At 39.5% G+C, this 13,659-nt stretch overlaps 2 protein-coding genes across 2 annotated transcripts in view; one reads left to right on the forward strand and one right to left on the reverse strand.

The window, feature by feature from the left end:
• Nucleotides 1–218: 218 nt before the first annotated feature.
• Nucleotides 219–13,524, forward strand: LOC117301767 (WD repeat-containing protein 90-like). Its single transcript, XM_033785787.1, has 11 exons — nt 219–244; nt 3,255–3,314; nt 4,823–4,981; nt 5,447–5,518; nt 7,037–7,105; nt 7,685–7,795; nt 8,143–8,288; nt 9,585–9,642; nt 11,788–11,906; nt 12,720–12,878; nt 13,353–13,524. Exons 1-11 carry the CDS (start codon nt 236–238, stop codon nt 13,522–13,524), a joined length of 1,134 nt encoding a protein of 377 aa, XP_033641678.1. The 5' UTR covers nt 219–235.
• A 125-nt stretch (nt 13,525–13,649) lies between these two features.
• LOC117301768 (WD repeat-containing protein 90-like) overlaps nt 13,650–13,659 on the reverse strand; it is a 16,441-nt gene continuing 16,431 nt past the window's right edge. Inside the window, exon 16 of the mRNA XM_033785788.1 lies at nt 13,650–13,655. Coding sequence (XP_033641679.1) covers nt 13,650–13,655 — 6 coding nt within the window. The remainder of the gene's footprint in view (nt 13,656–13,659) is intronic.

Consider the following 13,659-nt stretch of genomic DNA (forward strand, 5'->3'; position numbering starts at 1 on the left):
CGTGAAAAAAGCCCTTGATCATATCTATCCAATGGTGTAAAACTTGTTTAGATTGAGCAAGTATTTGGGGTCGAATTGACCAGTTGTAACTTGTGTTTTTTTCTGTGCACAAAAATCCCATAGGTAGGCTTGTTGAGTTAGCTTCGGAGCGCAGCTGCCTACTTGTCATTTTCGTTATCAAGAAGTCCGGAAGCCGCGCTAAAACTTAGAAATTCGGATGCAGGGACATGCAAGGATGACTCAGGTACAAACCGCGTCTCTCTAGCATTTTTAGTTCTGGAATGATTCAAGAGCATAGCTGACAGTTTTTATAAGTCCGGGCTTTTTTTTCAATGAATATATTTTTTCCCATTTATCACCACGCGCCGTGTAAATCATGCATTAAATTCACCGAATTTTGGGGTGTGTGTCGGGTCTACTCCCTGACCTCTAGCCTCGCTTTGAAAATGCCCACAACACTAAGTTTGATACGAGAAGAAAGCCCTTGATCATATCTATCCAATGGTGTAAAACTTGTTTAGATTGAGCAAGTATTTGGGGTCGAATTGACCAGTTGTAACTTGTGTTTTTTTCTGTACACAAAAATCCCATAGGTAGGCTTGTTTAGTTAGCTTCGGAGCACAGCTGCCTACTTGTCATTTTCGTTATCAAGAAGTCCGGAAGCCGCCCTAAAACTTCGAAATTCGGATGCAGGGACATGCAAGGATGACTCAGGTACAAACCGCGTCTCTCTAGCATTTTTAGTTCCGGAATGATTCAAGAGCATAGCTGACAGTTTTTATAAGTCCGGGCTTTTTTTTTCAATGAATATATTTTTTCCCATTTATCACCACGCGCCGTGTAAATCATGCATTAAATTCACCGAATTTTGGGGTGTGTGCTACTCCCTGACCTCTAGCCTCGCTTTGAAAATGCCCACAACACTAAGTTTGATACGAGAAGAAAGCCCTTGATCATATCTATCCAATGGTGTAAAACTTGTTTAGATTGAGCAAGTATTTGGGGTCGAATCGACCAGTTGTAACTTGTGTTTTTTTCTGTGCACAAAAACCCACTAGGTAGGCTTGTTGAGTTAGCTTCGGAGCACAGCCGCCTACTTGTCATTTTCGTTATCAAGAAGTCCGGAAGCCGCGCTAAAACTTAGAAATTCGGATGCAGGGACATGCAAGGATGACTCAGGTACAAACCGCGTCTCTCTAGCATTTTTAGTTCCGGAATGATTCAAGAGCATAGCTGACAGTTTTTATAAGTCCGGGCTTTTTTTTTCAATGAATATATTTTTTCCCATTTATCACCACGCGCCGTGTAAATCATGCATTAAATTCACCGAATTTTGGGGTGTGTGTCGGGTCTACTCCCTGACCTCTAGCCTCGCTTTGAAAATGCCCACAACACTAAGTTTGATACGTGAAAAAAGCCCTTGATCATATCTATCCAATGGTGTAAAACTTGTTTAGATTGAGCAAGTATTTGGGGTCGAATTGACCAGTTGTAACTTGTGTTTTTTTCTGTGCACAAAAACCCACTAGGTAGGCTTGTTGAGTTAGCTTCGGAGCACAGCCGCCTACCTGTCATTTTCGTTATCAAGAAGTCCGGAAGCCGCGCTAAAACTTAGAAATTCGGATGCAGGGACATGCAAGGATGACTCAGGTACAAACCGCGTCTCTCTAGCATTTTTAGTTCCGGAATGATTCAAGAGCATAGCTGACAGTTTTTATAAGTCCGGGCTTTTTTTTTCAATGAATATATTTTTTCCCATTTATCACCACGCGCCGTGTAAATCATGCATTAAATTCACCGAATTTTGGGGTGTGTGTCGGGTCTACTCCCTGACCTCTAGCCTCGCTTTGAAAATGCCCACAACACTAAGTTTGATACGTGAAAAAAGCCCTTGATCATATCTATCCAATGGTGTAAAACTTGTTTAGATTGAGCAAGTATTTGGGGTCGAATTGACCAGTTGTAACTTGTTTTTTTTTCTGTGCACAAAAATCCCATAGGTAGGCTTGTTGAGTTAGCTTTGGAGCGCAGCTGCCTACTTGTCATTTTCGTTATCAAGAAGTCCGGAAGCCGCCCTAAAACTTCGAAATTCGGATGCAGGGACATGCAAGGATGACTCAGGTACAAACCGCGTCTCTCTAGCATTTTTAGTTCCGGAATGATTCAAGAGCATAGCTGACAGTTTTTATAAGTCCGGGCTTTTTTTTTCAATGAATATATTTTTTCCCATTTATCACCACGCGCCGTGTAAATCATGCATTAAATTCACCGAATTTTGGGGTGTGTGTCAGGTCTACTCCCTGACCTCTAGCCTCGCTTTGAAAATGCCCACAACACTAAGTTTGATACGAGAAGAAAGCCCTTGATCATATCTATCCAATGGTGTAAAACTTGTTTAGATTGACCAAGTATTTGGGGTCAAATTTACCAGTTGTAACTTGTGTTTTATTCTGTGCACAAAAATCCCTTAGGTAGGCTTGTTGAGTTAGCTTCGGAGCACAGCCGCCTACTTGTCATTTTCGTTATCAAGAAGTCCGGAAGCCGCTCTAAAACTTAGAAATTCGGATGCAGGGACATACAAGGATGACTCAGGTACAAACCGCGTCTCTCTAGCATTTTTAGTTCCGGAATGATTCAAGAGCATAGCTGACAGTTTTTATAAGTCCGGGCTTTTTTTTCAATGAATATATTTTTTCCCATTTATCACCAAATTCAAAATGACATTGAAAGCACCTGTTGGTCCCTCTGAAAGTGCAATTTGATTGCAGATCTACCCAGTACACCCAAAAGCTTGTTACGGATGCCTGACCTGCACCCGGGTACCTGCCCTGTATGGTATCCTGACAACATCAATATGGAACCACAGGAGAACGTGACTATTTTTCACGTGCGAAGTCCGTCGTCGGCTGCTAGGTTTTCTGTATTGTTTTAAATTTGATTTTTCAGGGTGAAGGACTAAAAATCTAGCCTTGGTATCCATCATTTTCAGATTCAGCACCCACAAATTAGTTAAATCGGGTATGTTACCAACTTTTACTAAAAAATGCTGCTCGAAGTTGGTTTTTTTAAAATCTGGTCTAGACTACATGTAACTCCTAAAATAGGAAGAGTTTTGTGAAATTGGCGGCAGGACCATGCTGCACATAGAAGTCCTTACATTTATTCTTAAACTCATATACAGGAGTTGTCTCTCAAGGGCAGAACACCAATGATAATGGTTGCCCAAAACATTTGTACTATTTTATTCCTTCCAGGGCAGTCGTGATGTCAAGTCAAGGCTAACTGATATCAGCAAAATAACAAAGCCAAAGAAGGTAAAGGAGTTTTAAATCATACCTGAACGAGTTTCTCAAGGAAAAATTACTTTTCCTTAAACAGCTTCATATTGTTATTATGAAAGAAGTTCATCAGGCTGTTAAAATATCAACATATTAAAAGAATTTCTATGAAACACAGCCAATACTCATGTAATTTCCGTTTACGTTTTGACTAGTTTCACTAGTCATCCTCAGAACGAGGCACCACCAGTAGGTTGGTGGCGCTGTTTCCTGCTACGGCCACTGGATGGTGGTTTGGCCGAGTGTGTCCTCCCCCGGGGTGGAACTTGGGGTATGAGGGGGTCCCGTACGTGTGAAAGTTCGTACCCTCCCTCGTCTCTGTTGATCGTCGAGAGTTGATCGTCAGCTCCTTATCTAAAGAATTTCCTGAATCCACCGTCTAAATTTGTCGCCCTCTCTGTGTAAAAATTGCACTGTCCACCCAATTCATCACATGGTTGTTGTCTCTAGCGTGTTCTTTTATCTACAATTGGCCAAACCACCATCCAGTGGCCGTAGCAGAAAACAGCGCCGCCAACCGACTGGTGGTGACTCGTTCTGAGGATGACTAGTGAAACTAGTTGAAATGTATACGAAAGTTACGTGAGTATTTGGCTGTGTTTCATAGAAAATTCATTTAATAAGTTCATATTGTTATTGTTTGTTAGTTTGTTTGTTTAGATGTTCGTCCTATCAATGAAACATGGTAAACTACCACAAAGGGATATAAACACCAAGCTGGCAACAGCCAATCTCTCCCAAACAAACAATGGCTCAACGTATATGATTATGAATTGAACAAATCAAGAAATTGTGATTTTGTAACTAGACAACAACACTTATTCTAGTCTTTGGGAAATCAATATCAATACAAAATGAATGAAGAAGTAAACAAACTCTTAACTTTCCAACATCTTTTAAATTGTTACCCCTATTCAAATGAACAAATCTTTCTTTACATTGTTAGCTATCAGGCCATTGAAAATAATTTCATCCGATGTTGAGCTTTCATTCAAAGGAAAGATCACAAAAAATGCTCAGCAAGGAAAACATGTCCTTTAAGCTGCAAACATTTTATGTAAGAAAATCAGCCTCGTTTGTAACTTGTTATGATGAAGGGTCTTGAAGGCTGCTGTAACCACATGAAAAACTTGACTATGGGTGATTAGGTGCTTCGTTTAACAATCCATGGTTATATATTTGTGAGACAATTACATGACCCTTCAGAACCAGCCATTCAGCAGGTTTTCAGAGGATGCAGTAACCGAGATGTGAAGTTGATAAATGAGGGGGTTTTGTATTACACATTCAATCATTCATTCATTTGTTTTGATAAAAAAAAAAAAATGGCAGCACAAAGCTGAATGATTTGGCATTACAAGGTTAAAATATTGTTAAAAATTACACAGATAAAAGAGCTAAAATATCACAACCACAGTATACTGGGGTACATTAATACATTTCAACAAAGTTGAACAATAAATAAAAACATAAATTCTCTACAGCATGGTAAGAGACAATCCAAAATGCAGAGTAAAAAGCTACCAGAGGTCGGTCTGGACCACGATGTCTCTGTCTTACAAGGTGCTTTGGGCGAGGTCCACCTCTTCGCTCGGGACGAGGACGATGTGACAATACATCGTCATGACAGCCGTACAGGAATGGTAAGTTTAGAGGGATAAGTGCAATAATATGGCCACCCTTCCTTGGCGAAACGGCTGTTTTCAACTGTGCTAAAATGGCTAGACTCTGGTCAGTGATGCGCTGGTCAGGGCCTGCATTTTTTTTTTTTTATGCAAGTGGCCAGACACTACTTCAAGCTGTGGGCTACAGTTTTATTTTTTTTCCAGAAGCTGTTGCCACCTACTCCTAGGGCTGAAACAGGGTTACCCCTTTCACAGTCCATACGGATGTAGGCTTGGGTATCATCAATTCGAAGCCTGGCCGGTAGAGCAGAAAGCACTACCTCAACAATGGATTCGAACCCACACTCTGCTGATCAAGCACCAGAGCTTGAATCCGGTGCTCTTATCCGCTCAGCCACGATATGCCGAAGTAGATACAAAAAATGACAAAACCCGATGTTTTTTTACACTGTTCCTGATCTCGCTTTTTGTATGCAATTCTAGACAATGTCAAGTAAGGTTGGAACGGCAAGAACATCTGCAGCACTGCCAGACAGTAAGGAGCCCAAGTACAAGGTAAATATAATACAAGTATAATATGAGACCTGCTCTATAGAAATGAGTCAGATGTTGACAATTTAACGACCTGAGTTATATGCATGGCTGGAAAGAACACACCAGCAGCAGTTATTTGGTACATGTCTAAGCTCTGGGGTGTATAACGTTGCTGAGCTACTCCCATATGAAATTAGCCAATATATCATTTTTTGATATAAACGAATTACAAGTAAATTGATATTTTAAACTACCATTTCGCGTTACATGTATAATATTAGCAAAAGGATACAAATTAGACTAAAGTTTGATCACAAAAGTGTTGTATTCATAGCTTTGTTGGCCAAAAATGAGTGTTCTGAAAGTTTACCATGCAAATATAGATCTTAAAAAATGATATTTTCCACATTGAACTGTCTATTACATTATAATGCATTGGGCGACATCTGACTCATTTTCACAGAGTGCGTCACATTTGAGAATCAGATTGGTATAGTTGTTTCTTTCCAGTTGTGGATCCCCGTTCGAATCCCGCCTTCAGTTGGCTTATAGTAATATTAATATTAAGTTTTGGTCCTTAAGCGCTTAAAATTATTACTCCTGCAGCGGATTTCACGAAACGCTAGGATCAATCCTAACTCTAGTTAGGGCGAGTAACCCGTCCTAACTCAGGATGAGTTCAATGCGTCCTACGTATTTGGATACGGAACTGAACCCGTCCTAAGTCCTAAGATTAATCCTAAGTTAGGAAGAGTTTGGTGAAATCGACGGCTGGTCACTGGGTCTTAAATCATTCCTTAAACCATCTCAGCTCCCTTGTGCATCAAATGCGCTACTCGGCTAAATCAATCACAAGAACCATCTCTGCACTCACAGGTACCCATTTATACCCCTGGGTGGAGAGAAGCAATTATGGTTAAGTGTCTTGCTCAGGGACACAAGTGTCACACCCGGGATTCGAACCCACACTCTGCTGAACAGAAACACCCGAGCTTGAATTCGGGGGCTCTTATCACTAGAGGTCGAGTTTGCCCTAGTGTTCCTGGCAGTGGTTGTTGAATTTGCTGTAGCACCCTGTGAAAACCCTTTTAAAATCAAAAGAAAATCAAAACCTGCCTCGAAATGTTTCTGTTTTTTTCTCATGACCTGGAGTACCGTATTGGTTGATTATAGCGCTGTGTAAGACCATGTAGGATTATACATAATGTTTTTCATCTTTATTCCCATGTTTTAACTTATTTTTTTTCACCAGTTGAGACAAATTTTATGATATTAGTAATAAAAAAAAAACACTTATAAAAGTTCTGTGTCAGGCCAGTTTACCCAAAGTTGCACATCTGTTTATAATAAACCTTATTGAAATGTGGGTTCGAATCCCACCTGAGTAGATGCATGTGATTTTGTTCACAGAACTCTGGTAAGCACTGAGTATACAGTGCTAACAGACATCTGTGTTAATGGGTAAAAACCAAAATGAATATTCTTTATCCTCACCAAAATATAACATCTATTGATGCTCATTTGTTTTATTTTCTTCAGAGCTTGAAGCCAGATCCGATCTTGTCCCTGAGGAGAATTATTGGTTTTGGAGGATGTACAACGAGAGAGGTTTGTTTCTTACAATGTTGTTATTTATTTTTTATTTATTTACACATCCATTGAACAGTTATAGTTGAGCGAATTTGTGCACAATTTTATTGCATTATAACAAGTATCTGTAGCCGTTAGTTTAGGACCACCTACAAAACATGAAGGTCAAATGTAAAGATTATTGTGGCGAAAAACGAAGAAGCTGTGTGAGCGATAACTTAATGAGGACTTGCCATATTCTCAAAACTTGTGAAGTGGATTGGTCTCGGGTTACAGAAGTCTATTATTTTTGTACCATCTAGATCAAATGTCAAGAAACGAACTGGCTTGCGGGGCTTCTGTATTAACCAAACCTAACTTAGTCTTAGATCTTGTCTTGAACCATGAACCATAAAATTAGAATCTCTTTTCAAAACTTATCTTATGTCATAGGTTTTCAAGGACTAATTTTGTTGTGACTGTTATTTCTTTTGTTTTGGTTTGAGTTTTAAGTACCATGAACACCTAGCAGGGTGGATGTATGCTCATTACAAGTCTTTATTATTAAAACTGTTCTTGTTTGTCAAGTTTTCACAATCATTGTTTTCCTAACAACAGGCTTTATGGACAGCTAACGGTACTCATATCGTCTACCCATGCCATGCTGTCATTGTCTCCATGGAGGTCAAGTCAGGTCACCAGCGATTCCTAATTGGTCATACGGACAAGGTAATCACCACATATTATCACTTCATTTTCAAACATACATAATACATGTAGTAGTTAGTGCAGCTGTAAGTGTAAGTCTCGCACAAGACTAATTTGTTGGTGTTCGCTGTTGACTTAAACTGCCATTTTGATATCAACTTTCTTACATACCTTGAACTGCAAAGGTTGTGGGTTCGAATCCAACTCGAGTAATATGCCTGTGATTTTTTTTTTACAGAACTCAGGAAAGTTCTGAATATGAAGTGCTATTACACATTGGTGTACGTGTATATGGGTAAACCAAAATTAATATTCTTTATCCCCCAATGCAAATTTCCATCTAACATATCTGTTTTTTCCTTGGTCAGGTTTCAAGTTTAAGCTTCAACCGGAACACAACACTCCTGGCCTCAGCTCAGACCGGCCAGCAGTCTGTGGTCAGAGTCTGGAAGTATCAGAAAGGAGAGTGTCTGGCCATGTTCAGGACACACGCCCAGTCTGTCTTCTGTCTCAGGTAGGTGACCAGAGTAAACAGTCCTCTCAATCTACGTGCCCCCCTACTATGGTGTCATTTAAGTTCTTGTGGTTAAGTCATTAGAGTGTGGGTTCGAATCCCGATCATGACACTTGAGCAAGATACATTACTATAATTGCTTCTCTTCACCCAGGGGTAAATGGGTGCCTGCGAGGGTAGAGGTTTATATTGCATATGAAAAAGCTTTTGGAGCGCTATGGTTGCCCATGTTGTATACTGCCCAGGGAGCTGAGATAGATTTGAGGGATGCTATTGGCCCAATGACCAGGGCAGTAATGTAAAGCGCATTGAGACGGTTATTGTGAAATGCGCTATATAAGAACTTGACATCCGTCAGGCTTCATCTCTTGAATCCTTCAAAGCCATGTTAAAAAACACTCATTTTCTTTCATGCTAAGTTCTACACTTTTTATTTATTCGTTGATGCACTTGTACTGTGCTTTGAAACATTTGTAAAAGGCACTTTAAAAATAAAATTTTTTATTATTAACTATTATTTTAAAAAGATCTCCATTCCAGCGACATGAATAAGAAACCACGTAAAAATTATGGTTTTGACAGTGGCTATGGCAGGATTATTCAAAAGCATATTCTTAAAGCTGTCACTTCGAAAATAATAATTAAAAAATGAGACATAACCAATCATCACAATGCCAGACGCCGACTTCAAAGTGAGGGCTACACTTGGAGTGTCAACCCGGGGTATATATTGCCACCTACTCTTGGGCCTGAAACAGGGTTACCTCCTTCACTGTACGACTTCACTGTTCAACTCGCCTTTACCTCATTGAATTTAAAGGCAGTGGACACTATTAGTAATTACTAAACATAACTATCAGCATAACACCTTACTTGATTACGAGTAATGGGAGAGGTTGATAGTATAAACATTGTGAGAAACGGCTCCCTCTGATGTGACATAGTTTTTGAGAAAGTAATAATTTTCCACGAACTTGATATTGAGACCTCAGATTTAGAATTTGAGGTCTCGAAATAAACCATCTAAAAGCACACAACTTCGTGTGACATTGGGTGTTTTTTTTTGTTCATTATTATCTCGCAACTTCGACCACCAATTGAGCTCAAATTTTCACAGGTTTGTTATTTTATGCATATGTTTAGATACACCAATTGAGAAGACTGGTCTTTGACAGCTACCAATAGTGTCCAGTGTCTTTAACATGCCATATTTCAGCTCGTGAAAATATTCTCACCATTGCACTCCTAAATGTTTGGTTGTATATCCTAAGTCATCTTTTTGTATTATTCCTGCAGTTTCTCCATCAATGGATCTGTACTGTGTGGTGTCGGCAAAGACGGCCATGGCAAAAATGTAAGTAATTGACACCTTTTTCAGATCCAACACTCCTCCAAAACAGATTTTACAAATGGTTGTACCCCAAGCTTACTCTTTACAGTTATTTCTTATCTTGTTTTCACACACCATGCAAAGTTTCAATCACCACTTAAAACCCACTTAATTTGATGGTCAAGTTTCTATTTTTATTGCGACCCTGCATGTGAAAGAGCAGGTGAAGATTTTCTTCATGTAGACTGGGAGAGTCTTAAAGACACTGGACACTATTGGTAATTGTCAAAGACCAGTCTTCTCACTTGGTGTATCTTAACATATATGCATAAAATAACAAACCTGGGGAAATTTGAGCTCAATCGATTGTTGAAGTTGCGAGATAATAATGAAAGAAAAAATACCCTTGTCACACGAAGTTGTGTGCTTTCAGATGCTTGATTTTGAGACCTCATATTCTAAATCTGAGGTCTCTAAATCAAATTTGTGGAAATTTACGTCTTTCTCGAAAACTACGTTATTTCAGAGGGAGCCGTTCCTCACAATGTTTTACACTATCAACAGCTCCCCATTACTCGTTACCAATACCAAGTAAGGTTTTATGCTAATAATTATTTTGAGTAATTACCAATAGTGTCCACTGCATACAATCCTCAGTGATGTGTCATTTTTCACAAATTGTACATTCACACAAATCTAATATTCCTGATGCAAACAAGCACCGACTCCGCTCATTAACTGATCAAACCCGGCTTTCTGTTCCTAGAACTAGAAGGAAGGCTGGGGATAATTCATTCGCCATCGCTGCCCCGCGTCTGTGGAATGAGCTTCCTACCGGTCTGAGAGAAGCAATATCGCTGCGCGTACTCAAAATGTATTCTTAAGACATTTCTCTTTTACAACCAATCTAAATTCATTGTTTTGGTTTTGTTTCTCTCGTCTCCTGAAAAGTGGTCTGTTCTTTGTATAGCACTATATACATGTTCAGGTTATTATTTGATATATGGTAAATTTGGGACGGGGATATAGTACATGTGTACATGGGTAAAACCAAACCGAATATTCTTTATCACCGATGCAAATTTAACATCTGTTTAATCGTTTGCAGTACCCACTGCTAAAACATAGTATTCACACTGCCTCTAGCTACCGGGCAATCACGGTGGTCTACATGTAGTTGGTATGACACTGCTCTAGACGTGTTAAGATAGATCCCTATTGAGTAATATGCCTGTGGTTTTGTTCACAGAACTCGGTCAAGTACTGGGTATACAATGCTTACACACTTCGGTGTATATGGGTAAAACCAAAATGAATATTCTTTATCCCGATGCACTTTATCCGTGTCTAAACCAACCCTGCCCGGGAGGTGGGTTGATAAGTCTCTATCCGTGTCGAAGATTACAACACGGATCAAAAGCAGTAGTGTGAACACCTCCGGGTTAATTTTTCATCCATGTTGAGTGTGAGTGGCATCATCTGCACACTACGCAAGTTCGCAACCACTCGCGCCACGACCGCATCCTGCTTCGATCCGTGTTAGACCTTGCAGTGTGAAACGGTCGCACAATTTAAAGTTACACGTGTAACCAAAAATCTGATTTTGCACAGAGCTAGTATGAAAGCGAAGCTGTTTGTTATTATTATTATTATCTCAGATGGTGGTAGCCTGGGATACATCCTAGCACTATATAAATGTTCAGATTATTATTATTATAACTATTATCTCAGATGGTGGTAGCCTGGGATACATCCTAGCACTATATAAATGTTCAGATTATTATTATTATAACTATTATCTCAGATGGTAGTAGCCTGGGATACATCCTAGCACTATATAAATGTTCAGATTATTATTATTATAACTATTATCTCAGATGGTGGTAGCCTGGGATACATCCTAGCACTATATAAATGTTCAGATTATTATTATTATAACTATTATCTCAGATGGTAGTAGCCTGGGATACATCCTAGCACTATATAAATGTTCAGATTATTATTATTATAACTATTATCTTAGATGGTGGTAGCCTGGGATACATCCTAGCACTATATAAATGTTCAGATTATTATTATTATAACTATTATCTCAGATGGTGGTAGCCTGGGATATATCCTAGCACTATATAAATGTTCAGATTATTATTATTATAACTATTATCTCAGATGGTGGTAGCCTGGGATACATCCAGAGTTGGGAAGGGAGGAGACATCTCAGTCCTCGCTAAAGCCCACACAGACGTTGACATTGTCCAGATGAGGGTGGCGCCATTTGATGAAAACAAGTAAGTTACAACCACTGCAATATTTTTTAAATTTTATTTTATTTTATGCAAGTTCGCCCCAAACACGGCTAAAAGCCACTCTAGTTAAGTGGCTACAAAAAGAAAATGACTAAACATGAAAATACATGCTCCGGAGAGCTGGAGGCAGGAGGATGGGAAACATCCACCAGGCAAGGAGTTCCAAAGAGATGCAGTATTTGGAATAAAGCTGTTTGAATGACTCTTTGTTCTACATCTCAACAAATCAAATATTTTCAGATTTGTTTAATGGACAACGAGTTAAAACCCCAATTTAACCATCTGCAGGAATCAAATTTTATAGAGCTGCTTTAAAAAAAATAGCGAAGCAAAAAAAAAAAATATGCTTCATACCGGGGTAACAAAAATACCTTTTCGGTCAAAAACATCAACACTTTTTGGTAAAAAAATTAAATAATTGCAAAAATTATAATTGTTCAATGATTTCTTTCAACACAGCAACCCTCCAGCTATGAAATGGTAAAGCCCTCCGTCGCCCTCGGGTAAACAACTCCTTATAAGGGAATGCTGTGCGCGTCGCGCGTATCGCGTGATGTGGCACAACTGTTTCAGCCGTTGCTCTCGACCAATAGGAATGAAGAAACTGTCTTATGAGAACAGGTGCAAGCTTGCATGTCACGCCCATGTTTCAACACTTTTTATCGGTCATAAACAAAGGTTCATACACACCCACGTGACGCGCTCTCCACCTATAGGAGTAGTGAAACTGTCTGAGGTATTTATGAATGCTAACTAACTTCTAGCCTTTTTGCTGTCATTTTTTGTCATTTCTAGAATGGTCTCTTGTGGTAGAGACAACGTGCGCGTCTGGAGAGTTAGAAATAACACCCTGCGCTCAGCTCCAGTCAACATTGGGGACTTCCACGTGGCGGAGTTCACTGATATCTGCTTTGAAGCTACTCAACCTGGATTAGAACCGGCTGATAAGTTTGTGTAAGTTACATGGATGAGATAGTTCAGACTTTATTTCTTTCAACATGTTCAAGGCACCCCATTATATTTCTGAACTACTGCTGCGGGGGAGCAGTCTCTCCAGAACACTGACAAGTTCTTTTTCTATGCTCCAGGAGTGTCTGCCTGACAGTTGACAGATATTGTATGGCGCACTACAAATGTCCATTATACTTGTTATTATTAACATTGATAGCTCAGTTGGTAGAGCCAGTACATGTAGTTCGCTTTTCTGAGAGTCCTTGGCTCCACAACCAGAATATATGAAATATAATAAAATGAAACATATGGTAACATCTTCCCTAGATATTTGACAAAATATGCACACGCCTTCTGTTTTCCGATGTTCCAGTTTTAAAATGTGTGTGTATGCAAACATCGGCATTGTTTGCCAGAGTTTGACCCGACCCTGTTTTGATTAATCGCTATTCTTTTTTGTTTTTGTCTTCATTTCAGTTATGCATGTACGAGGTCTGGCCACATCTTTGAGATCGACTACAATCGTGTGTCTGTCGTCCGCATCAGACGGCTCTTGCCAACAGGCAAAGAGGTCAAGGAGAAGGAATCCATGCAGTCAGGTGCGTCAGCAGACCATAAATTGCTTCTCTTCATCCAGGAAGAAAACTAAGGAAATAAGGAGTTCTTAAATGGTTGTTAATAACTGGGACGGTCAAGGACCGAGCCTTCTGTTCTTTAGATTGGCCACAACCCTAAAGTCACTACTCTATTATTTCCATTAATTATTACCCTTTTTCATAACTGC

This window comes from Asterias rubens, chromosome 17, assembly GCF_902459465.1.
Source record: "Asterias rubens chromosome 17, eAstRub1.3, whole genome shotgun sequence".
Lineage (NCBI taxonomy): Eukaryota > Metazoa > Echinodermata > Asteroidea > Forcipulatida > Asteriidae > Asterias > Asterias rubens.

Bases quoted from the DNA above. Each gene is read 5' to 3' on its own strand.
- LOC117301767 (XM_033785787.1), top strand. The intron at 7,106-7,684 runs GTTTGTTTCTTA...TCCTAACAACAG, and splicing joins GAGGATGTACAACGAGAGAG to GCTTTATGGACAGCTAACGG. The intron at 12,879-13,352 runs GTAAGTTACATG...TCTTCATTTCAG, and splicing joins GAACCGGCTGATAAGTTTGT to TTATGCATGTACGAGGTCTG.